Source organism: Lagopus muta, chromosome 9, assembly GCF_023343835.1.
Source record: "Lagopus muta isolate bLagMut1 chromosome 9, bLagMut1 primary, whole genome shotgun sequence".
NCBI lineage: Eukaryota > Metazoa > Chordata > Aves > Galliformes > Phasianidae > Lagopus > Lagopus muta.
The window spans coordinates 4,062,093-4,087,014 of NC_064441.1; the positions used below are offsets into that span (position 1 = coordinate 4,062,093).

The 24,922-nt window shown below is 42.9% G+C and overlaps 3 protein-coding genes across 11 annotated transcripts in view; 1 reads left to right on the plus strand and 2 right to left on the minus strand.

The window, feature by feature from the left end:
- LRRIQ4 (leucine rich repeats and IQ motif containing 4) overlaps positions 1-5,750 on the plus strand; it is a 6,913-nt gene extending 1,163 nt beyond the window's left edge. Inside the window, exons 2-5 of the mRNA XM_048954864.1 lie at positions 808-981; positions 1,302-1,440; positions 1,974-2,239; positions 2,977-5,750. Coding sequence (XP_048810821.1) covers positions 808-981; positions 1,302-1,440; positions 1,974-2,239; positions 2,977-3,123 — 726 coding nt within the window. The 3' untranslated portion in view covers positions 3,124-5,750. The remainder of the gene's footprint in view (positions 1-807; positions 982-1,301; positions 1,441-1,973; positions 2,240-2,976) is intronic.
- Positions 1-5,857, minus strand: part of LRRC34 (leucine rich repeat containing 34) — a 21,455-nt gene extending 15,598 nt beyond the window's left edge. Inside the window, exons 1-2 of the mRNA XM_048954867.1 lie at positions 5,744-5,857; positions 120-250 (exon numbers count right to left, since the gene is read on the minus strand). Of these exons, the coding sequence (XP_048810824.1) occupies positions 120-250; positions 5,744-5,857 (245 nt within the window). The remainder of the gene's footprint in view (positions 1-119; positions 251-5,743) is intronic.
- A 504-nt stretch (positions 5,858-6,361) lies between these two features.
- Positions 6,362-24,922, minus strand: part of LRRC31 (leucine rich repeat containing 31) — a 43,414-nt gene continuing 24,853 nt past the window's right edge. For 2 of the 9 annotated variants that reach the window (XM_048954858.1, XM_048954855.1), the window contains exons 3-14: positions 24,453-24,507; positions 21,253-21,383; positions 17,111-17,361; positions 15,840-16,097; positions 14,491-14,640; positions 13,981-14,148; positions 12,097-12,264; positions 11,272-11,439; positions 10,339-10,506; positions 9,127-9,294; positions 7,746-7,913; positions 6,362-6,681 (exon numbers count right to left, since the gene is read on the minus strand). In XM_048954858.1, the coding sequence (XP_048810815.1) occupies positions 6,362-6,681; positions 7,746-7,913; positions 9,127-9,294; positions 10,339-10,506; positions 11,272-11,439; positions 12,097-12,264; positions 13,981-14,148; positions 14,491-14,640; positions 15,840-16,097; positions 17,111-17,123 (1,749 nt within the window). In that variant the 5' untranslated portion in view covers positions 17,124-17,361; positions 21,253-21,383; positions 24,453-24,507. Of the gene's footprint in view, positions 6,682-7,745; positions 7,914-9,126; positions 9,295-10,338; positions 10,507-11,271; positions 11,440-12,096; positions 12,265-13,980; positions 14,149-14,490; positions 14,641-15,263; positions 15,523-15,839; positions 16,260-17,110; positions 17,485-21,252; positions 21,384-24,452; positions 24,508-24,922 lie in introns of those variants that run through there. The other 7 variants (XM_048954859.1, XM_048954857.1, XM_048954854.1 and 4 more) reach the window with 7 other exon arrangements.

Here is a 24,922-nt window from a genome sequence, read left to right on the forward strand (position 1 = left end):
ACCAAGAGCTGCCTTCTGCTCAAGTGTGAAGATGCACTCCTGGCATGCACTGAGCCTGGGTAACACTGACACTGACAGCTGAGACAGAGAGGGAAAAGCAAGAGCATGGAGACACTTACTTTTGTGCTGAATCACACAGATGAATACTGACTGGAGGAACTGCTGTCAGAGTTGGCTGCTTTATTTCATCATCTTTCTGTGTAAGCTGGAAAATAAGAGCTGCGTTTCTGTAGAACCAATGCATCAAAAACTGAAACAGAGCAGAGGGCAACATTAAAATAGATGACATATTGTGAATGCCTTTAAAATCATTACTATCTGCTAATTACTTGATAATGAACAGTTAAGTACTTTAAAGTATGACATACTCATTTGAGGGCTTATACCTCCCTTATTAAGTAATGCAACTCTACTCCCCCCCCAGGAGATTTTCACTTGTGCGATTCTCTCTGTGAAGGCCCCCTTTAGACAAGCAGTAATTCACACAGAAGAATCTCTATCAGGTTTGATTCATTTCAATGACTCTCCCCTGCACTGAGCTTACAACAGAAGTGAAGAAGCAGACAAACATTTCTGCTAAGAATAAACCACATAAGAAATCTTTCCAGCAGAGGAAACAATATGATTTTTCCCCCCACCTTTCCACCACACTGTGAGATATAATGTTATATTAATGAGTAGAACATTCTCTGCTCATCCATCAATAACAGTGAAGCTCCATAGCTTTTCCTAGAGATTTTTCCCTAAAGACAAATCCCTACGATTACTGTTTAATTGACATAATGTATCTTTAATGATTGTGTCCAGATACCAGCAGAAATACAAGAACTGACAAATTTAAAATGCCTCAGCCTGTCCAAAAATCAATTCAACAACTTTCCAATGGAAATCTTTCTCGTGGAGTCATTAGAGAAATTATATCTGGGACAAAATAAAGGAGTTAAACTGACAAGTCTGCCAGAAGATATCATCAAACTGCAGGTAGGGACAACAGGAGGAGGTGGGGGCTGAGTGTGTACTGTGGCTTGGCCCTTCAGCTGCTCCCAAATGCAGAAATGAAGGTCCTCCTTATTTTTCTTAGGGCTGGTGCAGCATCAGGCCAGGTCTATCAGAACAGGAAGAACATCAATAGTCAGTGTTTAAAACTTAGGTTGTCTCTTTCTATCAGGCGGTTATCCCAACGATGCCTCAGCTTTTAAAGCTAATTTCTCCACTTGCTGATGTTATCCGTACATTGATAATATAGCCAGCTAAAGAAAAATCCTTTAATTATGAAGTTATTACACACACGTATTTTCCAGAATCTGAAAGAACTGCATATAGAGAATAATTGTCTGGAGCACCTGCCCCCAGCTGTTGGCTCACTGACCCACTTGAGAATACTCGACTGTCACAACAATCTCCTTAAGAAGCTCCCAGAGTCTCTAGGCCAAATGCAAGGTGAGAAATCATCTTGGTGTTAGCCCTAAGGACCTAATTCTTCCGGAAGGAGGGAGAGAAAGAAGGCAGAACACTGTTTGGTGCTGGCCCAGCAATCAGTAAGGGACAAATAAGAGAGAAGTCATGAGGTGAGAGGGTGAAGGAAGTGCTGTGCCCAGGCTCAGAGGACTGGGGAGATTCCTGGGGCTCAGCTCCTAGCACACCACCGGCAGGAGAAGACCTGGCGGGCAGTGATGAGGAACATGCTTTCTGTCCTCCAGTTCAGTCTTTCTATCTTCCCCTGTTCTCCAATACATCTCTATGTATGGCAAGCTCAACAGTGCTGTCATGCACAGTATAGCAGATTTGGCCACCAGACTGCCAGTCTTCAACTATAAAGATGTGCCTTGCTAGGAGAGACTGAGTCCCATCCCTCCACACTTGGGAGAGGTACTCTGAATTTTATCCAGCACCCTTGAGGGGATGTTTAGTACTCAAACTCCTAATAAGCACAGACTGAATTGTTTATGCCTCCTCCATATGCTGTTCTACAGGGAGAATGCAGGGGTGCTTTACATCATTCCTGTCCTTCGTATTGCAGCTGTCTGCTTTTGTGTGCTCAGGTTTGCAGAAACTGCTCCTTCAGAACAATCAGCTGTCCAGGCTGCCTGAGGATTTGAACAGCCTGAAGCAGCTGCAGGAGGTCCTTGTGGACGGGAACCCTATGACAGACCCTCCCATTGAAGTGTGCAGTCAGGGGACATCTGCCATTCTGCAGTACTTATGGCAAAAAAGACATAAAAAAGCCAAGGCTTCAAAGGTAGGTGTTTTAAAGCAACCACAATGTACGTATGTATGCACAAAGCAGTGCTTTTAGTGATCAGAGATACTTCAGAACAACCTACAGGGCACTCTGCAACACATCAGCCACCAGCTTTGTCCAGTGATAGGGGCATAGTCACTGTGCCTAAACTCAAAGTAGGTCCAGCAAGTCTGGGCACTGCTTGAAGATGAATCTAACTGGCACCTTGCTGTGTTCTGACTGTAGAGAATTGAAGTTCTAGCATGCAGACACACTGAACAAAACGTGTTTTGTTATCACATTCTGCTGTCGTCGTTTTGTTTTGTTTTCCCAAAAGATCAGTCTGCATCACTAATAGAACATGAACTGAATTAGCTCAGAAAAAAACGAGGCAAGGAAGGAAAGGCAAACAGTCCTTGATTCTTCTGAAACTAAAAATCTCCCTGTCCTGTAGTGTCTGCTATTTCTTCATGAATTAATGTGTTTCTCCCAGACTATTCTTCCAAACTTAGTGGTGGCATTTAAAAATGTGAGGCCACTGCCATTTACTCCTCAGAGGATCTGGAGGATGACAGCGTTGGTCTCCTCCCTGATAAGGAATTCCTCTTGAAAAAGTAACACACGATAAAAGAAAAGTCAGGTGGCAAGTGGACAAGCTGCAAACAGTGTACTCTAATGCAGAGTTGTTTTGGAGGCCATAACGTGCCTGGCTTTTATCCATTTCCTCAAGGTAACCAGACTATGTTCTCTCTCAGATCCAAAATATTTGGCATGGGCTGATTACAAAGAAGGGGATCAGACCTTTCTTGGCATTTAAAAGCATGGCAGACAAAAAAAAGGAAAAGAAAGGAAAAGAAAAAGGAAAACAGAAGTCTGGAAAAGAAGCAAAAGCCAAAAAGTGATTCTTGTGCAGTAAGCTGAACAGAACCCTGTCAGCTGCAAGAGAGAAGTGAGTACAAAACAGACAGCATTAAAGCATTTGCATCAGTGGATACTCTAATGAAAACTGGTGATTTTTTTAGGGCTGTTTCTGAACTTCCAGCTACTTCAGCTGAATAAGGCAGATTCTGAAACAGTCTGGGATTTCTCATCCTGAATGGATGTTATCTTGAAGCACAGAGGCAGATGATTACCTGGAAATTAATCTCATCTGCAGGAATCCAGTGCAATGAACTGTTTGTTGTTATGAATTCCAAGTATTTTACATGTAATCCTTAGAAAGTTGTTTTCCAGTTGGTGAGGTTTGTCCATCTCTAGACTATAAACCATACCTGTAGCCTTATACATACTGGCACTTATTTACTGTCTTTTATGTTTATAAACAAAACCTTGTTTGGAAACATGGAGGAGGATTCCCAGCAGTCAGAACATACCCACACCTGCCACGATCTGCACAACACTTCTGCCTTACAGGAGTGTGAAAAGCTGTTTCAAAGTACCTCCAAGTATCTCCATCTTCTGCAAAAATGTTCCCTAACGTTTTGACAATCTTAGTTGCAGTGTTGTGAATGACTGCAAGCTGTCAAATCCTAGTGCTACAGCCCAGCTCTGAGATGGCTTGCTTACAGTTTGTAAGATGTCTGTGTACAACAGGTTTACTTGAAAACTGCGAGTGTGCAAAATGCAGCATTTCACAATGGCTCTGGATCCTGCCATGTAAGAACACGGTCACAATGCTCCCAAAGCACAGAGCTAAACTAGGCAAGCTGCTGTGCAGAGTCAAAATGCACAAGGGAGCAGGTCTCTCTACTTAGACTGGCAGAACTTCAGACCTGCTCTCCCTGGCCATGCCTGAGCTCTACCAGAGAACAAGGAGCTGGTGGCACCCCGAGGAAGGAGGTGAAGATGAGGTGAAGCTCACTGAGATTCAGCTCTCCCAAGAGCTCCACCTCCAGGTCATGTTCTTCTGAGCCACATCTGCATCCAGGGCGAGGGTCTTATTTCTGTTTGGCTCTTGAGTCTGTTGTCACAGAAGTCTCACTAATAAGCTTCTTGGTAGGAGAGAACTGGGGACTATTAAGTGCAGAAAGGTGGGATTGCTCAGTTTTGGTTTTCCATCTCACTAGGAAACTGGTGCTGCTTTGACAGCAGAGGCAACTGAGGAGGAAAACATTGGAAGGGGCACTTCTGGGAAGACTGACAGACAGGATAATCAAAATGATTTAGTAAAAGACTTTTGTGGCAGAACAGGCATGACAGATTCATGAGTGGGCAAAGGACTGGGAAGGGAATATAAAAAAGCAAGTGAAGAAATTGCAAACAGTACATCCTTACTGTGCCCTGGAAATGAGAGAGAGGAGCCCGAGAGAGTGAAGTCCACCTCAGTCTGAATTAGAGAGGTTCAAGGGAGAGAGGAGTGATTCACAGAGATCCCCATAGAACAGACAAAGGATCGTTTCTCCAGATGGAGCAAAGGCAAATTGGAGAAGGAAAGTCCCATTAAGGCAAGTGATTGAAAGAGAAGGTTGGTGAGCTGCTGTGAAACAGAGCTGATAGTGTTTCCACATTAAAATAACTCTCCTGCCTTGAATAACAGTTTGAAAGGCTCCTTTGTTAGCTCTGTACGAAACAGGGGCTCTTTGCTTCTCTTCAGGGGTTGAGCAAATCTGCACAAAATAACCAATCCCACTTTGCAGCAGTTCACTGCTACCTCTGACCACGACACTCTGGTTGATCTTCCTCAGAGCTTGTGGGATCCAAGTGCACTTTTCAGTGGAACTGAAACTGAAACCAGGAAGCCCGGGGAGACCCTCATGAAATCATGGATTAAACAATGGAGAGGCATCAGCACAACGTGGTTAGCTGCTGCTGATAAACTCAGAGCCAGTCAGAAGTTGTGTTAGAGGTGTCACCCAGATTGAAGGCTGAGTATCGTTCTGCACCTCTATGGGATAACATGCTGAAGGGATCTGGGCAAGCAAGGAAAGTGCCAGCTGATGATTCTCTTGTGCCTCACATCCAGGAGATTGCTGCAGAGTGAAGACAAACTCAGGGCTAATTGAGCAGTACTTTATCCCTCAGGATTTCTCTAAGACTCCTCACTCAGTGGGCAGATCTAATATCTTTACTTCCTAAAATACCTTACGGATGAATAATCCCAGTGCAGTCTTTGAGCTCACATGTGGGTTAAGATGTTCCATGACATAAACGAGTATGCCAGAATATGGTTCTGTGCAAGCAAATCCAATAAGAAATCATCAATGTAAAAAGAAGAGCCACTTATATGACCCAAGTGGGTACATTTTCTAACATTTTGGGTGCAAAGCAGGGTGGTCTGCTTCTAGCTAGAAGCTGCCCTGCGGCTTTTAATAACAGCTTTTGCTCCCCTGGATAGATTTCCTCCACATTTAGGATAAGAATAAGAACAGCTTATGCCACAAAGTGTTTTAAAAGCTAACGGATTAGTCTTGAATGCAGAAAGATTCAGACTGTTGCTAAGATAGCAGGACTTTCCTGATCTAACCCACTGCAGTTATTTCCCTTGTCTGAGGCTTGCAAAGACACCAACCAAATGTTTCTTACCTTGATTTTATGCTGATTCTGTATGCAGGATTCATCTATGCTATCAGATGGCACTGAGAGCCATAGCAGAGGCAGAACAACTCCTGCTGTTTTCTTCTTACTGGACTCTGACATATACTCCTGAGCTGCTGGGATGCTTTCCAAATCTCACAATAATGTATCTTTAATGCATTCACAAAAATTAAAATGTATGGGGGAGGGGGAACAAAATTTTAAAACACAGAGTTGCAGATATTTTTGCATTAGAAACATCTTCCTTGTATGTGTAATTACACTGCCCATCCATCTGCATTAGTGCATACTCCACTCATTTCCTTGCACTGGCAAACCTGCCATGTGTCTATCTGAAATTGTCACTGCTCCTTTGGTATCAGTCATTGCAGTATTCACAACTGGAAGCTTAAGCACATTCAGTGGTGTCACAATAGCAGAGTAAGCATGGCCCAGAGAATCTGAAAGAATATGTTATCGAGGGGAATAATCCACGTGTGTAGGAAGTTGAATAACTGTTTTTTATATAAATTTGGAACTATTTCAAGCAGTTTTCTAAGTGAGAGACACACAATACTTGGTTCATATGTTGCTTGTGAAAGGCTTTCCAGAAACCTCCAACCTCCATCAGCAGTCAAAACGAATGTTTCTTTTGTTGTCTCGATTAAAGCCTTCCAGCTGTTTACGCTGCGATTCTGAAAGGACCCATCTTTGCATCCCCAGCTCTGCCAATGCAGGCAGCTTTGTCAGTGCTGCTAACAACTCACTGAACCACGTCCCACAGGCACGGCAGGATGATGGACGAAGACTGACATCCAGCTCTGAGAGTTCTTTGAATACTGTTAAGCCTTGACAGAAAACCATCCACCCTTCATCAGAGATGGTGTTATTGTAACTCAAATCCAGCTTCTGTAACCTGGCTAGGTGGCCATCGTGTGACAGTAATGCTGCAAGAAATAACAAACATAATCAATACACCCTGGCAATTGCTTTAAAAGCTTGTCAGTAAGATAAGTATTTTAATACCATGGTATTTAGAGTCTTTAGGCAGTCAAACAGCAGGACTCAAACATAAAACTGTACGGCAACCCGAAGACCTTGAAGTCAGTTGGAGGATATGACAGGTGCCAATTAAAATAGACAGGCTTTATAGGGAGATTTAGGAGAACAGCAAAACTCGGTGAGTTTGCATGATTACAACAGCCACCTCTCACTGTGGGAAGGTAATGGGCCTAATATACCCTAAAGGTAGCTGAGATCCTTAATGGATATTCAACAAAAGAGCCACCTGTCAAGGGTGATGTTTGTAAAGTCAAAAATATTCAGGTTTTTTCTCACCAGCCTCCAGGTTACAGGGCCCTGATAGCAATCACACAGCTATTGCCAACTTCAGACACTCAAAACCCACGAGTCAGGCCCACAGAATCATAAGGATGCCTTTAAAATAAACAGGTTTTCGAAACAGTTCTGAAATTCATTCCTTCATTGGGTTCCCATCTTCCAGCGTTTTTAGCAGCTGCTGAGAAGTGGGCTAAAATATTTCCATTTTAATTCTCCCACCACAGCTGGACTCCAGAAACACACCTAATGGACTGAGAGCTGGTAGTGCCTGCCTTACTGGCTGTCAGCATGTACATTTCTCATCAATCACTGACCCAAAAAGAGTAACTGAGCAAAACAGAACTCCTCAGAGGCAGGTTGAAAAACGTGATATAAAAAAAACAGGGTTGAACCATACATTTTTTCCATATGCTGCATTTTTGTATTAACACATAAGACTGCTAAGATGATTCTTTGCATTTTTATCCATTTCAGTCTTTGCACTGTGCATGTTTGGGACACAGAGCTTTCAGCAAAATGAAAATACTTTCCGGGAAAAACAGTGCTGTATTTTCCATCTTTTCACTTGATTTGTCCAAAAACGTGCTCAGCACATGGAACAAGTCCCTTCTGAACTGTGGTCTGTGTGCACTGGCTCCTTGACTGCTTGTAAATGCCATGTTATACGTACTTAGAAGCGCCAAATCTTCAGCCACCAAGTTACAGCTGCTCAGTCTTAACACTTGAATCTCCGTTGCAAGCTTTAGTGCTCCCAAAAGCAGCTTTAGGTTTCCACCAACGCACTTATTCCAAGAAAGGTCTAATATCTCCAGTTCAGGAAGGTGAAGGGCAGCCTCAGCTGAAAAGATTAAGACCAGCAACTTCTGCTTACTAAGAGAAAACAGCGTGGCCTCAACAGACACCTCACCAGCAAGTCACCTGCCAATAGGCTCCTGACAGGCTGCCTATCTATGCTTAAAATGACTTATTTTCTCCTAATAAGAGTCAGACACACACAAAAAAGTCTCTCCTGCATTCATTAAACAGTGTAACAAGGGCCTGTCTACAGACTCTTCAAGGACTCTCAGAAGAGCTTTCTTTCCTTTCTGTTTGCATTATTGACTTAACCTTGTTCCACTGAAGTCAATTTAATACAACGGCACACTTTAAAAACATTTTGAATTCACCTAAACCCAGAAAATTTTGGCAGTGGATTCGCCATTCAAGGCGAAACGCAGTGTATCTTTGACAGCACTGATTTCCACGTGCCATTCTTCCATAACTGGAATGACATAAACATGGTACTCTTTCTGCAGGGACCTCAGATCAGTTCAGCTTGATGCTGCTTCTGCTAAAGGCAGCCAAGTTTCACTCAGGGTTTAGTGTCACTAATAAAGGGTACCAAACGTACAGCAAATGCACAATGCATTCTAACAGATCCCTCTGTAGTAGGTTTTGTGTGCCATATGGAACTCCTATCAAAGGAACAGTGCAGCCACTAATCCACTGAGATTTGCAATAAGTAAGCAAAAGAGGTTGCATTTACATATCCTGTGTTGGATTGGGCTTTTCTTCATTGGCTGTGCAGTATCTTTTCCACTACTGCAGTCATTTTCACAGCTCCTCCATTGCCCCACACTTCAATGTAAGTCAGAAAGTTTCTACTTTATCTGTAGTGAGAGCAAAAAAAACCCCTTAAATCTTGACCTTAATAAACTGCAAATGCAGATTTACAGTAAAACTGCAATTCTAGCATAATATGAGTCTTGTTCTGCTGCCTTCTCTTCCAATAAGAAGTACATGAGAGCTCACTAACAGATAAAGGACTAAAAGCACTTCATTCACTCAGGTGAAACAGGAAGACATACAACGACCTTCCCTTGCAACCAGGTCCCATGGAACACTGGCTTCATCATAAGGCAAAACCAGAGGAGAAAGCGACAATTACTTTTCCACTCAGGACCTGCACTGTAATGTAACCATTGTTTTTGGAGTTCAGCCAACAGAGAATGAAGTGTTTGGTCCCACAGGGAGACCCTGAGAATAGACACACTTTAAAAAAGCATTCCTACCCAGTGATGAAAAGGACTCCTTGCCTAATCCACAATTGCTGATGGCCACAGATCTCAACTTCGGTAAAAATCTGAGTCTGCCGAGAAGAGGATCAGATGAGACTCCTATGTTTTTATTCCAGGATAAATTCAGCTCTTGAAGACTGGAGAGCAAAGGTATCACCTGGGCTTTGAAGACATGAAGTGTTTATGAGTCACTGATACAGAACTAATGTCATATATGTCAGTATATTTGACTGACATCACTACTTGTCTTTAGAAACCAACCCAGAAGTCAAGGCCAAGTTTTGCTACTCAAACATACTTTGAGTAATTCTTGCTTGTCATTTTCTGTAGGAATGCTTAAGAAATTAGGTATCATTAGACACTGTGTTGAAGGTTGTCAGGACACAGTTTCCTGCCAGCATTTTCCAGGTGAAGTTGGGAATTGAATATTAAACAAGAGGGAGGATTAGTTCTAAAAGTCTTCACTGCTAACCTCAACCACTTCATATTAATGTGATTGTTCTCTATTGATTTTAGTATGTGCAGAAGAAATATTAAAAATAACAATTGATTTTAATAATGATTCCCAGTACTTCATCAGCAGCTTTTCAAATCGCCTTCCTCACAGTGGCAAATAAGATTTAGACAATATGGATTCTGAGCCGTGATTTTTTGCTGTTCTAAAAAGTAGAAGCTTTTTATCAATAATATCAAAAAGTTATGATAATGCACACAATAAATAAGCTGTCCCACTGATTGAATGGGAGAAGTGTTTTCCTTCCTAATAGTACTTAGGAGTTAGAGACCAACATCATTCTCCACTTCTGAGCTCACTGAGGTAATTTTAGGCAGTTGCATTAGCATGCACATAAAAGCCTCGGATCCATGCCAATACCAGCAGTGAGATTGCTTGGACATTTCCCAAATTACTGATCCTCAGCAACAGGATTTGGGGGTGGTTCCTACCTTCACATCATGGGTCTGAATCATGGCAGTTTGAAGCCCTTAGTTCCGCATGGGATCGGCCACTGTGGGACTTGATATAGAAAAACCCCCCACTCCACATTGATCAAGGAAGCTATCCCCTGAGCTGCATTTCCAGAGCTGCCTCACAAAAAATGAACTGAGATCTGCTAGACTGTGTTACACAGAATCTCTTATGCCTTTGAAGTATTTTCAGAAGTCAAAACCACACATTCTTAAATCATTTCCTCAAGACATCCTTACACAAAACGGTCACGTCTTCTTCTGTTACACAGCACTGGTGGAGGTCAAGGACTTCGAGATTTTTCAAGCTGGCCAAATGAGCTGCTGAGTCTTTAAAGCCACCACCAATCTCTTTGTTACACGATATGTCTAATTTTCTCAGTGCTGTAAGGTGCTGTAAAGCAGTGTCTGAAAAGGAAACGACAGCAGGCTGGTCACTGACTGCTACAATAGCACGGGTCACAGCTTCAACATTCATTCACTTTAATGTCAGATTCTGCACAAAGTATCGAAGGCACAGCTTTTAGACTAAGCTTCAGCATATAATCACAGCAGACACAGTAACACTGCAAAGCTTCTGCACCCATGCTACTCCATTCTTCTCTAAAAGAGCAGGTGAAGGTGAGGTTAATTCATCCCCAGATCCATTCAATCCTCAGCTTTTTGCTGAAAAGGCTATTGGAAGTGCTAATTAGTGCCAGTTGTTTTGTCTTACGGATAAGACCTCCAGGAGGGAGAGGCACAGATAATAAGCCCATTTCGTATGGCTTCACCGGACAGTCATTAAGTGATAATGGCAGGTTCGGATTCCCCTCTGAAAGTAGGATTAAGCCTTCAGAAGTTAGCTAGACTGTCTGTGCCCTTGTCTATGTTCTGTCTGCAGAGGGAGGAAGCGCGTCCAGAGAGCCATTAATCTACCCTAAGATGTGTCTCAGATAAATGGTGTGGAAGGTGACTCTCCCCACTGACTTTCACATGCTTGAACTCGGGGAAGATAAATGCTACTCCTGCAGAAAGTCTCTGTAGTCTTTTATCAATCCTCAAGCAGCAAATAACCATCGTCCATTGATACTGACAGACCATCAGCAAAAGTCAACCGCGCTGCCTTTCTGAAATGGGTTTCAGATGTACAGTTTATGCAGAATGAAAGACTTTCTGAGTCTAAAGTCTAACCTAAGCCCTGGAGGCTGTCCTGCTTTAATCCACACATGTGCAAGTTCAACTCCTTGAGGCCTGGTACATTTCTCAGATCCTGAGCAATGACCTTCATGCTGCAGCCAATGTGTTTGTTGATAGAGAGATCTAATACTTCAAGGTTTGGGAGCACATTTAGTATTTCAGCTGGCAAGAAAAAAAAGAAAACTAGAATTGGTAATTGTCTGGAACATACAGATGAGCCCTAGAAAAGAACAGCACGATGACAAACAGGAAAAGGCAGGCTGGATCTGCCTATACATGTGATTTAAACTTTCCAGGTTCCTATTCTACCAAAAATACAGCAGAACATTGATCAGATAGAAATCAAGAAAATCAGTCAAAACCCATATAGAAAAAGAAATCTGAAAAAAAAAAGAAAATAGAAGACAGTAAGAAAAATGCAGGAGAATAAAAAGCAGGAATACAAAGAGAAAGAAAAATTTCTAATGAGAAGATATAGGACTGTATGTGGCATGGGAGCCATCTCCCACAGTAAAGAGCAGAACAGAGCACAGGCACTTCTCTTGAGGGAGAGAATCTTTTAAGAAACTCCATCAGATCAAAAGACCACATAAGATTAAGATACGATAAGAAGAAAGAGGGGAGAGGTGGCAACTGGATGCCAACTCAAATTCCTATCCCTCAGGCCTTTTTTTACTGTCTGGTAAATACTGCTATAACACAAAGCTTGAAATGAATAGCTTTCTACTAAGATGGACCCCCAACCAGCCATCATCTCACTCAACAGAGTTGCATCTCTGTGCAGCCAGTCTTTCAGTCCAGCTATGTGGATGCACACACCGAGGGATTCTCCATCTCTGGCCGTCAGGTTACAATCTGTAATTTTCAGGAGTTTAATCTTGCATCCCTTCCGAAGTTTTTTTGTCAGGAGTGACAGTTTGCCACCTATATTGCTGTTCCATGATAAATCCAGTTCTTCAAGCTGAGGAACAACTTCAAATGCCTCTCCTGTAACAGAAGTCCAAGATGATTCATTCTAGATATCTATTTCAGTGGAAAACAAAAATACAGCCTTGAATACACAGAGAAAAGTTACCCACTTGATTCTCAAACTGTAATTTGGGTTATTTGATAGGTAAATTGGTGTATGGCATTCCAGTGCAGCCACGCTGTATAAATCCTCACTTTGTCCAAGGAGCAAAACAGAACACAAGTTACCATCACAGTGCACACAGACCTGGTATTTATCCAGGTTCCCAAACACTCATCAGACTGCACGACCAACACTGCAGACCTGTGCCATGGCCCAGAAAGTCTCATCTACAGGGAAATCAATACAGGTTACAAGCCTGAATTTACTGTCCTGTACAGTTCTGCCTTTTTTTACTTGGCATACTTCCAGTGTCTTCCATACTGTGTCCACAGGACATCTGGGATGGGATGAAAGAAGTCTTCTCACAGCTATTTCTCAGGGGTTTGTTTCCAGCAGGATTTTTCAACTCACTTCATAAGGAATCAAGGGAAGCATCACTTTGAAACAAACCAGCTTCCCAGGATTTCAAGGCAGACAGCACTGATTCTTATTGCATTCTCAAAAACTGGCCTTTTCCAGGCCTGACACAGCAGCCAATTGGAACTGTGTTAGTGCTGCTTTGTAACATTAACATCCCACTGCAGACTCCAACTTCCTAAATTCCTCTGCAGAGGGATGAGGCAGATGTGTATTTAGAAATAAATAATTTAATCAGCCAATATGCAAATGCAGTTTACAGTACTTGATCCAAAGTCTCATAATTAACCCAGAAATCGTTCATTGTATTTAAATAATAATTTTTCATGTCTCTGTGCTTTCTTAACTAATACTTCACAAAAGATTTATAATACAAAAATGTTTTTTTTCCCCAACAGATAGCACCACCTACTTTTGAGCTACTAGCATACGTGTTATGTCTGATCATTTCCTGAGAAAAGAAAAAAAGGATTCGAATGATAGGGAAAAAGAAAGCTTTTAACCCAGACCAGTTTTTAGAACATGCAAAATGAGCAGTGACCTTACAGAACAGCACAGCTGGTTGAATTTGCCCTTCTTTCAGACACGTATCACAGGCCCACCCCACCAGTAAATTCCAGCCCCAGAGGTAAGTGACTCAGCATTAGGAGCTGTGTGCACAGCACCAACTTCAAAACCTTTAAATCCATGCTCTGCACAAAGCAGGGCTGCAAGCACTCCAAGCAAAGAAGTAAGCAGAGGAATAAGCTTATTCCAAACTTACAAAAACAAGTTATAAAGCTCTAAGACAGCACTGGTGGTTTTAAGACTCCTCCAAAAGACCAACAAATATTCTGTGATGAGCACTGCACCTGTCCTGCAGCACAAAGTCCTAAACTGACCCTATGATCACTGATAACTTTTTTCACTTTTGCTGTCTACCATTAGATACTAAAGACAGCAAAAAAAATCCTAACCCAGATGGAAAACATGTTCTTCTGCAAATGGGACTGAATTCTGTTGCCTTCTGAATACAAAAGCTCTGTGCCCTGAGCTATGAGCTCAGTACAGCTGTTCAAATGTACAAGGTCACTCACAACCCCAAGTTCTTCCCAGTGTTTTGCAGTGGGATTTGATATTGCCCAGGGTGGAAGCAGCAGGGATAGGATGCAGGAAGAGACAAGATGGATTACATTACACCCAAGCTGTCTGAAAGCAAACATAAATGCCTGTACCTAAGGATGTGACATCCTCAGCTGACAGCCTGCAGTTGTTAAGTCGAAGGACTTTCAGCAGGTTCACATGATGGAACTGAGCAGTGAGGGTTTTCAAAGTCCCTCCAACACAACCATTCCAGGACAGGCTGATCTCTTCCAGCTCTGGGAGAAATGGCAGTAAAGAAGCTGAGGAAAAAAGCAAAAAAAAAGTACTGTTTGTACATCATGTGCAAACCCTGGATGTCCATACATCTTGATACAGATATGCTTTCTAAAACAGTAGAAAATCATGACAATCTGTATCTCAGCTTTCTTATCTGCAGCCTGAGAATGAAGGTATTCTCCTGCTGCACAGTCTTGCATGGTTTTAATATTTCTAATGTTCCTCAGGGACCTGGGACCACCAAATGAAATCTTAAATACAGCCTGAGATAAAAGAAAGGGAAAGGAAAGGAGTGAACAACTGAATAGGCAAATCAGAATCAAAGAAATACACAAAGTGTCTAGCTGAATAAAAGACATATTTACCCAGCTCTGTTACATCTGCTGCACTTAATGCACAATTATTGAGATCCAGGTTCTTGCTGTTGGGTTTCTTTCCCAGTTTCTGCATGAACTGGTTCAATCTCTGCTCACCAGATGGTGACTCTGCTTCAGAAATCAGCTGTGAAGATTCATCTGAGTAACAAAGAAACACAGCCCTGGTTACCAATGCAACCAACCCAGAGCGCCAGGTGGAGACCTTAGGAAATGAACTAAAGCTGCCAGTAAACCAGCCTCTAATTTCGATCAGCATGGACCAACAACCTGAGTGATAAGATAGGTCAGATCAGTACAAAGCTCCTGATGCTCAATGCTAATCTTTTTTTCATGTCTCCATGCTGCCTTATGCCAGTGGCTCAGGATGTTTGCACTATTCGTTCAAGCACGTGAAATTCTTGCAAAACTCCAGACTGCAGCTGCTCTGGATACACAAGTCATTTAACCACCTCTGTGTGCCCCTGTGCCACACGGCTGGAGTACAGCCTGTACTGAATCAGTCAGAACAGAGCGGCCCTGCAATTGTGTGGTGATCGTCTCCTGCTTTATGACAGCCTGTGTTCACTTCATACATTGTCTGTGCAATGTGCTTCCTGCTTTTCTTACCTTCTTCCTCCATGCAGTTTGTACAGCAAGGAAAGTTTCATTTGTATTATTCACTAAACCCTTTAATAAATCAGCAGTTTCATCTAATGTCCATAAATGAAAAGGGAAAAAACAACCCAACACCAAAAGGTACACAGAACAGTAATCCCACTCACAGTAGCTGTCCTCTCCTTGTTTTCCCAGAACTCTTAGATCAGAGAATGGGGTTCTAAACCTCACCTTCCAACACCTTTGTACGAATAGCCTCATTTTCTCTGGTGTGTAGAGAGTGCTCTTGCATGAACAAAATAACATTCACAATCAATTTCCATGCCCTCCCCCTCACAGGTGTCAAGGGGTAGGAAACATCTGCTCTGGCTGCCTTCAGATTGCTTTAGCAGCAGGGTAGGCAGAGACCAATCTTAAATACAAGAAGCCAAGCTACTGCTCAAAGCTTGGCTTTGAAACCAAATAAGCTCTGCAACTAATAAGCTGCCTCCAGCACTGACCTCTCACACTGGAGATCAAGAGGGAGGTCACACAAAAGCTTTATGCCTCCTCGGCAGCACAGACCCCACTCCTTGCTCGGCACCTATCATGCTAGAGGGCACATCCTCAATAGTGTTTCAATCAGAAGCAAATTCTGGCTAAAGGATATATTGCAGGCAGTAAAATATAACTTTCTGTCCAGCAAGAAAAGTAAATGAAATTAAAATGCATCCACATGGATTTGTTCATTGTATCAGCATTACCTTCTACTGAGAGATTTTCCTTCTCACTCTGATCATCAGCTCTACAGTTGTTTATTTCTGTTTCTTCAATTTCTTGTCTTTCCTTGCCTTCTGATTTCCCAAAGTCAAAGCCACTGAAGAACTTCTGGATGGCTGAAGGCTGCTCTTTTCTTTTTCCAGAAGAGGATCTCTTCCCTTGGAATTGTTTTATAACAAAGTCAAATGGGGAACTCTTTGGGATGTCTTCCTCACTCTTGTTCTGGCAACTCTGTGTGTCTCCTTTCAGCAGATCAGCAGACATAGAAGGAGTTATCTTTAGCAACACTCTTGCACACCCTCTTTCATAACAGCAGATGCACTGACCATTTCCTACTATTCCCTCCACGCCAATATCAGTGTCACTGTTTAGTGAACTAGTCTCTGAGCTCTTATCTCCTCCTTTGGAAGGACCTGGTAATGCTCAGTATCCACACAGCAGACTCACTGGTCCCACTGTGACATGGCCCAAGATTCACTTTCTGCTGCTTTGTTAACACAGACTGCTCTCAAGGCTACCCCACCTGGCTACTGGGAGCCCCAGGGCTGAAGCTGCTGCATTCCCTATGGCCAAATTAAAGATTCCTATGTCAGGTAAGTTTGGCACCAAAGTGACCCATGCCAAAGGCTAGTCTGGCTGTCAGGAAGGTGAGGTGTGCAATAGGGACTACAAGGACTCCTGGGAGTGCACCAATGCTGGAAAAAACAAGGATCCCAGTCAGCTTGTTTGGAAGAGTTCAGTGCTATGATGACCTTAGTCTCAATGACTAACTGACAGGTAAATTGAAGTTTGGCTTTGTAACAATTCATATGCATTCTTTCCTTCTTTCTTTATACCACACTTGCTGTATCATCATTTGCTGACTTTGAAGCTGCTGTGACCCCTTTCCCCAGCAGAGATCTGCTCACAGAACTCTTTGCACAACCCAGCGTCCCCAACAGAGCACACAACCTTGATCACTTTAATAACTGTTACACACAATGTCACCAGTATCGACAATACGCATGTAGGCTTTTTCTCCTGCTATGATACAAGTTCAAGGGCAGAGCACTTGAAAAAAGCTGATGCATTCTTTTAAATCTTGCTCCTGTTAGCCTGTTGCAGCTGTATTGCTCATGTGTAAAGTACAAAAATTGTACAAAGCAGTGCACAGAGATGTGAGTGCACATTTATTGAGCTGTAAAGCAATGCTAGTTACCCTGGTTGCTTTCCTTGCTGTAAAACTGCATTATTTGAAACAGACAAAAAGCCATACCTGTCTTTTCCATCGGTACACCTGTGGGTTTGTTTCACCTTTTACAGCACTTTCAGGGCTGGCAGAAGTGAGCCATGGCACGTGAACAAAACCTCACTTGTACCTATCAGGACACTCCCGAAGCTTTTCTTTTGAGTGTTCCCGTCTTCGCCAGCCTGACAGCGACAGCTCTGCACAACAGCTCTGCGGGTCCTTCCTGCTGCTCTGCTGCCCCACTTGCGTGCTCTCTGCTGGTGCTGCAGCTGAGCAACCTGGCAATGCAGAAAGGAGGAAGTGGCAGTGCAGGCTGAGAGCTGCACCCTGACCGCCCCACGTCCCGCACAGCTGCTGCCAGCTGAGTCACCTCGCAGGTCGGGTTACAGCAGCACCTGAAGAAAAGCTCTTTGTTTTCCCACCCCTTTTGTCCATACTTGTCAGGAGTGTTGGTGGAGGCTGAGCAAAGGCAGGTGTCAGTGGGCGTCGCAGTTTGGTGATGGAAGGGAACACAGAGGGGTAGCTCACTGCTGGGCACTTCATGGCACAGCATGCAAGAGAGGAGAGGTCCTGCTGTGCCACCCACCACAGTCTGCTTGTAGGCAACAGCATGATAGCACAGTACGACATCTCAGAGCACATCAGGTGCATAAACCAAGCTACCCCATGTTTGTGTGTTTGTGAATCTGATTTCCATGACAGTGAGAGTTACATTTTCTAGCTTCGATGCTCCTGGCCCATATCTGTGATGCTGTCACCCCCTTAGCCTACATCAACCCAATACTTCTTGTCTCCCCTCATGTGCCAGATCAGTTTTCCTCATCGTTTCCTGCTCACCTTCACCTGTACCTGTTCCAACATCGTTATACATGGACCTCTCACTGCTATGTATACACTAAAGACATATGCAAGCTGGAGTGCTTTGGGTGGGGAGTTATAAAGATGGTCAATAAAAGTAACGACTGCTGTGCAAGCAGGGCAGACACTGGCTGAGGACAGCCCTGACTCAGTGTGTCAACGTACAGATGATTAAGACAGGGCTGAGTGCGGCACAGTGTGATGCTTGGAGTCAATAGCATAAGATCAGGAGAAGAAAACTTCAAATGAACAGCAGGGAAATCCTCCCACCCATGAGAAATACTACACAGAAAGATGTTCAGAAGGAAAAAATGCACAAAAACTGCTGTCATGGGCAGTGTTTACCTGCAAGAATGAATGGCACGTAACTGTTCCCAAACAGCAGGGATCTCCAAGCTGGTTGTAATGCCTCCTGAGCCCAGGGGTGGCTGTCCTGACCCAACCTCTGTATCCACAGGGAAAGGGCACTTATGTGAGTTCTATACCCCTACCTGGGTGTCTCAGTTACACAGCTGAGAACCCAAAGCAATCCTGTCAGTAAGGAACGCATTGAACTCGACAGCTTTCATCCACTTTCAATATTGTGCTTAACAAGAGTGCCCAGGCATGAAACAGCCACAAGGCAACCCGCATCTGTGCCCATGTGCCAGGCTCTGCTGGGCTCAGGGCTCCATGCCCACCGTGCTTCGATGGGAAGGTGGAATGGGAGGGAATATCTGATAATCTCCGATCCCTGGAACTGGGGAAATCCTTAAGCACGTTAAGCACTGATTACAGTGGTTAGGCTTGGCTAGCTTCAGTGCTCTGACATCAGTGCACTAAGTGATGCATTGACCATTCAGAAATTCTATCACCACTTTAGGCCATTGAATGAGAGTAAAAATACCTCATGGCACCATGACAGCATCCCTGTAATCCGGTGAGAAGGGAACTGTATTTTCACAGCGACCTAATTTCTTCTTCCTAGAAAGCAAGCTATGCAGGATGAGGGGACAGCAAGGTTATCCTAAAGCAAAGCAGGACGACCAGAGCAAGGGCTGAACGCATGGATGTCATTCTGCAGTAGCCCAGGCTGTGCCCTGCATGTGCAATACAGAATGGTGGGAATCATTAGCTGGTAGGCAGGGCGGTGCTGTTCTCTCCCTGCACACTGGTGAACATTGCCCTGCTCCTGCCTCACAGAGCCGTACATCTACTTCCTGCAGTTCACCACAGACAGCATAGGGTAGGCTTAGCTTCTGCAGTTTAAAGATAATAAATGCCCACGCCTTTCCATCGAGTTAAATGGCTTGTGACCATCTGCTGAGCGCTCAGTGTCACATTTGTTTATATCTGTTCCTCCCTCTGTGTAGACCTGGGGCAAGGATAGGAGCAGACCAGGTCTGGAAAAACACAGTTAAAGTTGCATCCCACACAGCATCCACTGGTGAGAGATTAATGTGGATTTTTGTACTTTGCCTCATTGTGACTCCTTAATCCGGCATATATTCCAAAGAAATAATGCCATTAGAGGATTAGTGCCACAAGTTCATTTGAAAAAAAGGATTTGCAAACACTGAAATCCTATATTCTATGTACTTAATCACTGAGTATCATTTTGGGGATTCCCTCTCCTTTTAGGAGTGCATCTTTCAATGAAACCCAAGCAAAGTAGCAACTCTGTATTTGATGGCCCTTATTATCCATCAAGTAAAATTAGCACCCCAAGCACCTGGATGAAATAATAAAGCACACTTGCTATAGTCAATGATTGCAGTTGTATCAAAGAGGCCCTTGGCCCAGTATTTATATAGAATATAACGATTTTGGATATTTATCTGCTAAGGATGTTCAACATTCTGAGCTCTATAACACACAGTAGCACACCCTTGTTTACTTCTACCCATGTTCCCTTTCTCAGCTTTGCTCATCCCTAAGTACAGCCAGCATTCTCCTTTCTGTATGAGGAGACTGAGTCAACATGATGTTATTCCTTCCCCCTTTCCCTAGCATGCATCTCTGCTCCCATTCCCACCTCCTGCATGAATGTCAATGCCTGCAGTAGCTTTTCAGATTGCTTGGCTCAATCTGCTGCAGGCTGCCTAGGTGCAGCAGGCATTTGCATGGGCTAAGAAATTGCTGGGAATGGAAAAATGCTTATTGGCATTGCTTATAGGCTCACAGACTCAGAAACACTGTGCAGCACTGCCAATTCCCTGGACCAAACGCCTTCCAGACTTCCCCACAGTGTGCATGCCTGAGGACTAAGTTTGGTCCAAAGGACCTGTGAGAATCCACATTATCTCCTGTAAAATGAGTGTTTGACAGTCTAACATACCAGACACACAGCAGCTGTTTAAAACGGATTTCAATGTGCTATGAAAACTATAGCTGATCTTCTTGGTATTTAGGTCCAACCATAGATTGGTCACAGGAGAAGTCTGAAAGGCACAGATAACATGCTAAACCAGCAAAAACCTTGGGTTCAGAAAAGCACATTCCTCTGAGAAACCTTACAACAGTTTCCCTAAACTCAGTGAGACTTTTCATGGGTGACATTTCTCTGTACTTTTATGCTACCACAGAATCACAGAACATCCCAGAAGGGACCCACAAGGATCACAAAGTCCAACACTCGGCTCCACATAGGAGTGAAATGGAATTTCTCTTTGTGAAATGGAACTACACAAATATCAACGTCTCACCCCCTATTAAAATCTACTAGCCTGTCAGAGAAAATTTTCAGGGCTAGAAAATAATTTTTAGTTGAACTTATGCCAGGATTAATCCCCTTTCAGTTAATCATTCACATGAATGGGTAATCTGCAGAGTTCATGCAAGGCCTGCAAACTATATTAATTACTAGAAACCTAATTAGAAATCAACAGAGTCAAAGGATCAGTGTTACTTCCATACGGTACCATCTGGTACAATGGGTCTGGATAGTTCAGGAAAACCCCATTGCATTCTGTGGAGATTGAACCTGAATACACGCTGCTGGGTTTTGGTTGTGCTCTTCCAAATCCTTATGTTCTACAATGAAGTGATGCTGTGTTGACTACAGAGATAACCCTGGCAATAAATCTGGGCAAGAGTGCACAGGGGAAGGCGTAGCTCCAGCCCTATCCTTCACATTAGTGTATACTTAGTGTAGCTCAGGTGACCAACGCCAAATATTGCATGGGAACTGTTCAACTACTGAAACTCATCTTCAGATTCTGCGGTGCAAAGGGAATAAATAACGTGGGAATACACTGTGCTAAATCATCTGAGCTACCAGTGATGCTGACTGACAAACCACGGTCCAGGACAAGTTGATACAGTCCACTCACCTCCTGTGTCCCTCTCTCTCACTCTCCATTGCTGCTTCACCATTTTTCCCATTGGAGAAGATGACCAGCATAAACAAGACTGCTGAGATACGTATGGATACGTGTCTGATTCAGAAACACATCCCCAACACCTGTGAAATCCAGCCAAGAACAATTAGATCTTTCCAGAGAGGGACTGTCAAAGCACTGTGGTTGTCACACATCACTACAGCAAGCAGCAACCCTGCTTCTGTGCCAGAAATCAAAGACTGGATGCCAGGAATCCCGTGAAGTATCATTCTCCCTTTCCAACCTTCCCTCATTGGATAAAATAGAAGCAAATACATATATGTATACCTGTTATATTGCTGGTTTTGTTTCTACCTCAGGAAGTACTCTCTCCTAGTGTTAAACTTTTCATAGTTTTCCTGAAATGTGGTACACTCAGGCTGAAACATCTGATGAAGAACGCATGCTGATGCAATACTTTGCTCTTAGTGTACTTGGGCAACCCCATATCTTACTAAGCATTTGCTTCAGCCTCACTCAGACAATCCCAAAACATCCCAGCAGAGGAGCTTTCTTCAAGGCTGCTTTGGCTCATCACATTTGGAATGACAAGCTTCTGTAGGCAGTCACAGACTGAGTGGATTGAACACAAGCTGAGAATCATCTTGTAGCTAGCATGCTACTGAGATACCTTGTCTGCTTGCAAGTGGAATTTCTGTTAGACATTTCTCCAGGATTAGGTGCTGTGATGGTACCTGGGAAAGGACATGGGGCATTTGTTGTTGCAGTGAGCATTTGATGAGCTTCAGGAACGTGAGCAAGGGGAAAACAAACATCAACTCTGACGTCCCACAGGTTGACATGGATACCTGAAAAAATTTACCTCTCCCTGCAGTTTTAAACTTTGTGATAAACTGGGCATCCATTCTGAGAGTTAACCCGCTGATGGTGAGAATTAAAGAGTAAACTGCTGGCTTGAGCAGTATAACCATCTGATCCTTGTGTTAGCCTCACAATATGCTTAACAGGATTTCCATCTTCTAGTTTTCCCCAGTCCAAGCGGATACACAGCCCTGGGATAACACAGCTGTGGGCTGACTGCTCTCCAACTGACAGAAATATGCTGTTCCTAGAAATCTGTGCAAACAGGCAACAATGCAGAGAGCCAGGCACTTCTTAACCTTCTCGCATATTTCTTTCTGGAACAGGAAGATTTTAAGTGAATGCAACAAGCATCTTACAAGCTAACAACAGCTTAGCAGGTTAAATGTGAAATAGGTTTATCAGATCAGCGTGCTGCTCTTCTTGTAATTACGTTTTTGCAGCCTGTTTAGAGGATGGTATTGGAGAAGGGCTTGTGATGTCAGAGTGGGTAGGGCTTAGAAGCAGGGATGAGGGCTAATCGAGATAAATTCAATTTGTATTTAAAGTAAACTCAGCGTTAGTTAAGGCAGTTTTTGACATGTTAATCTTGATGTGGTTTAAAAGCTGCCAATCACATTACTGAGGCAGCTTGAAAGGAAGACGTATGGCGAAGGCACAAACTTTTGGATGTTCACGGTGACTTCATTTTCCTCAAAACGAAGGCCTTCCCAATAGATGTAAGTATACATGAAATAGAAATAAACAGCACTAGTTTATAATACCAATAGCTATGCAACATCTTGCTAAGCAGCACCAAGAAGTGTATGATTTTCATGTTTTGGTAGCAAAGGCTCATCTCAGGAGGGAAACTGCACAGATCGAAGCAGGCTGTTTATTTGAAGAGCAGCACTGCACTGCAAAGAGCAAAGTATGGAGTAGTCATGAGAGATATAGAAAAAGTAAAGTCTGTGATGAGCTGTGTACCAATTTCTCAGCCATCTGTCAGACGCATATCCAAGTGGAAATTGTATTTGCCTTACAGCATACATTTGATAATTCTGCAACATTTAAAGACCGATTTCAGAAAAGGAAGCTTTTACTTTGTGAGGGCTTCTCACTGCATGCTCAGTAGTTTTTAAGAAAACTGGACGTAAGTTGAGTTGTTTAATGTGCATAAACCAATGCTTTGCTGTCTTTTCTAACTGTCTTAAAATACTCTTCGAAGCTAACTGGCTGTTACTCAGTACAACTGATTCGTTGTGCTAGCGTATACTTCTTAAAGTGCAATGGAAAAACCTCAGTATTTCACAGGTACTTCCTAGAGCAGTGAATTGCCTAAATTAGTGTGCAATTTGCATTGATCAGTGTCATAATGACGAGGATGCAGTTGGCTGGTTTAGTCTGACATACCTACATTACATTTGCCTAATCTAAATTTTGCTCATGTGCATAGTTGTAGCAAACCTGTGGTAAGAGCTTTGTGGAACACCAATATACTGAGTGATGTATTTTGTAAAAATAGCATCATCATATTATAAGAGTTCCTTATATCTTGTTCTTATCCGAAGTGTGGGTGGAATTAACTGCAGGCTGAGGAAAGCTTGGGCGCTATTAGATTGCCTTTCAGCTAAAACTTCAAGCTCCTCAGTTACAGAATATGTGGATTTCCCATCTCTCCTGTGCCCCAGTGATAGAAAAAGATCAGTAGGGACAATCCTGACTCAGGTAACTTTGCCTTGGTCTGATCCTGCAAGCTGTGGAACTGAACATTCTGTCTGTTGAAGATGCTGACTTCTGAGTTTGTTTACATGATCAGCTCAGCAATGTCAGACTGCTCTTGTAAGGGGAATAAGTTTGCTAAAGCTTCTGACTTTCCATATGAATGTGGAAAATGTGATTTTAGTGTCCTACATCTGACTTGTGTAATCTGCAAACATTTTGAACACCAGTTTACCATCTTTTGCTTTGTAATGAAGAAAATTAGCCTGAAAAGATTAATAATATTAATTTTAAAAGCACCATCTTGTTTTACTTCAGTGCTCTCATACACAGTTTTCTCCATTTACTCAGAGATGTTGGGATGTCTGAAGGACACAGGTGCAATATCATATTCTAACCAGAAAAGGTACAGAGGATTCAGTACATGTTTTTGATGGTCAAACTCTTAGTGGAAATTAGAGTTATTAAGTATAAACAGTTTTAAAGAGCCATCCTAAAACTCACTCACTTTTCTACTGCCTGGTTTCTCTCAGCACTGGCAATGTTGTTGTTTGTACCACTATTTCAGCTTAGTTCAAAGCAAGACAAAAATTCCACTAAAAATTCAGATTTCATTTGAAAATACTCACCTTGCTCTCTGACCATGAGAATTCTCCATTCCCAAGGCTTCTACTTCAAAAATATCTAGGAATAAAAAATAATGGGGAAAAAAATCCCTTCTTTATGTTTTAAAAGCAAACCATTACGAAGTAAACAACATAGTCTGGCTTCCTTTTAACTGATCCCACTCAACGACACTTTGCAATCTTCCATCCTATAAAATAATCATACTGTTTCAATGAGAAGCTATTTTCATTGTCAATTATGAAATAAATCCACAAGGAAAACGAAATGCACCGTGCTTTTAACCCTTTGTATGTAAGCCCTGTAATAGAGACCATCCCTCACGAACAGCTGGTTAGGAGACAAGGGCAGGTGAACAACACTGCACTCATACACACATGCATACCCACGTTTGCTCAGCCACGACCCCTATTTTCATTAATTGTTGCTCCAATTTTTAACAAACACAGTGATGGGATGTTGAAGCCTCTGCTCA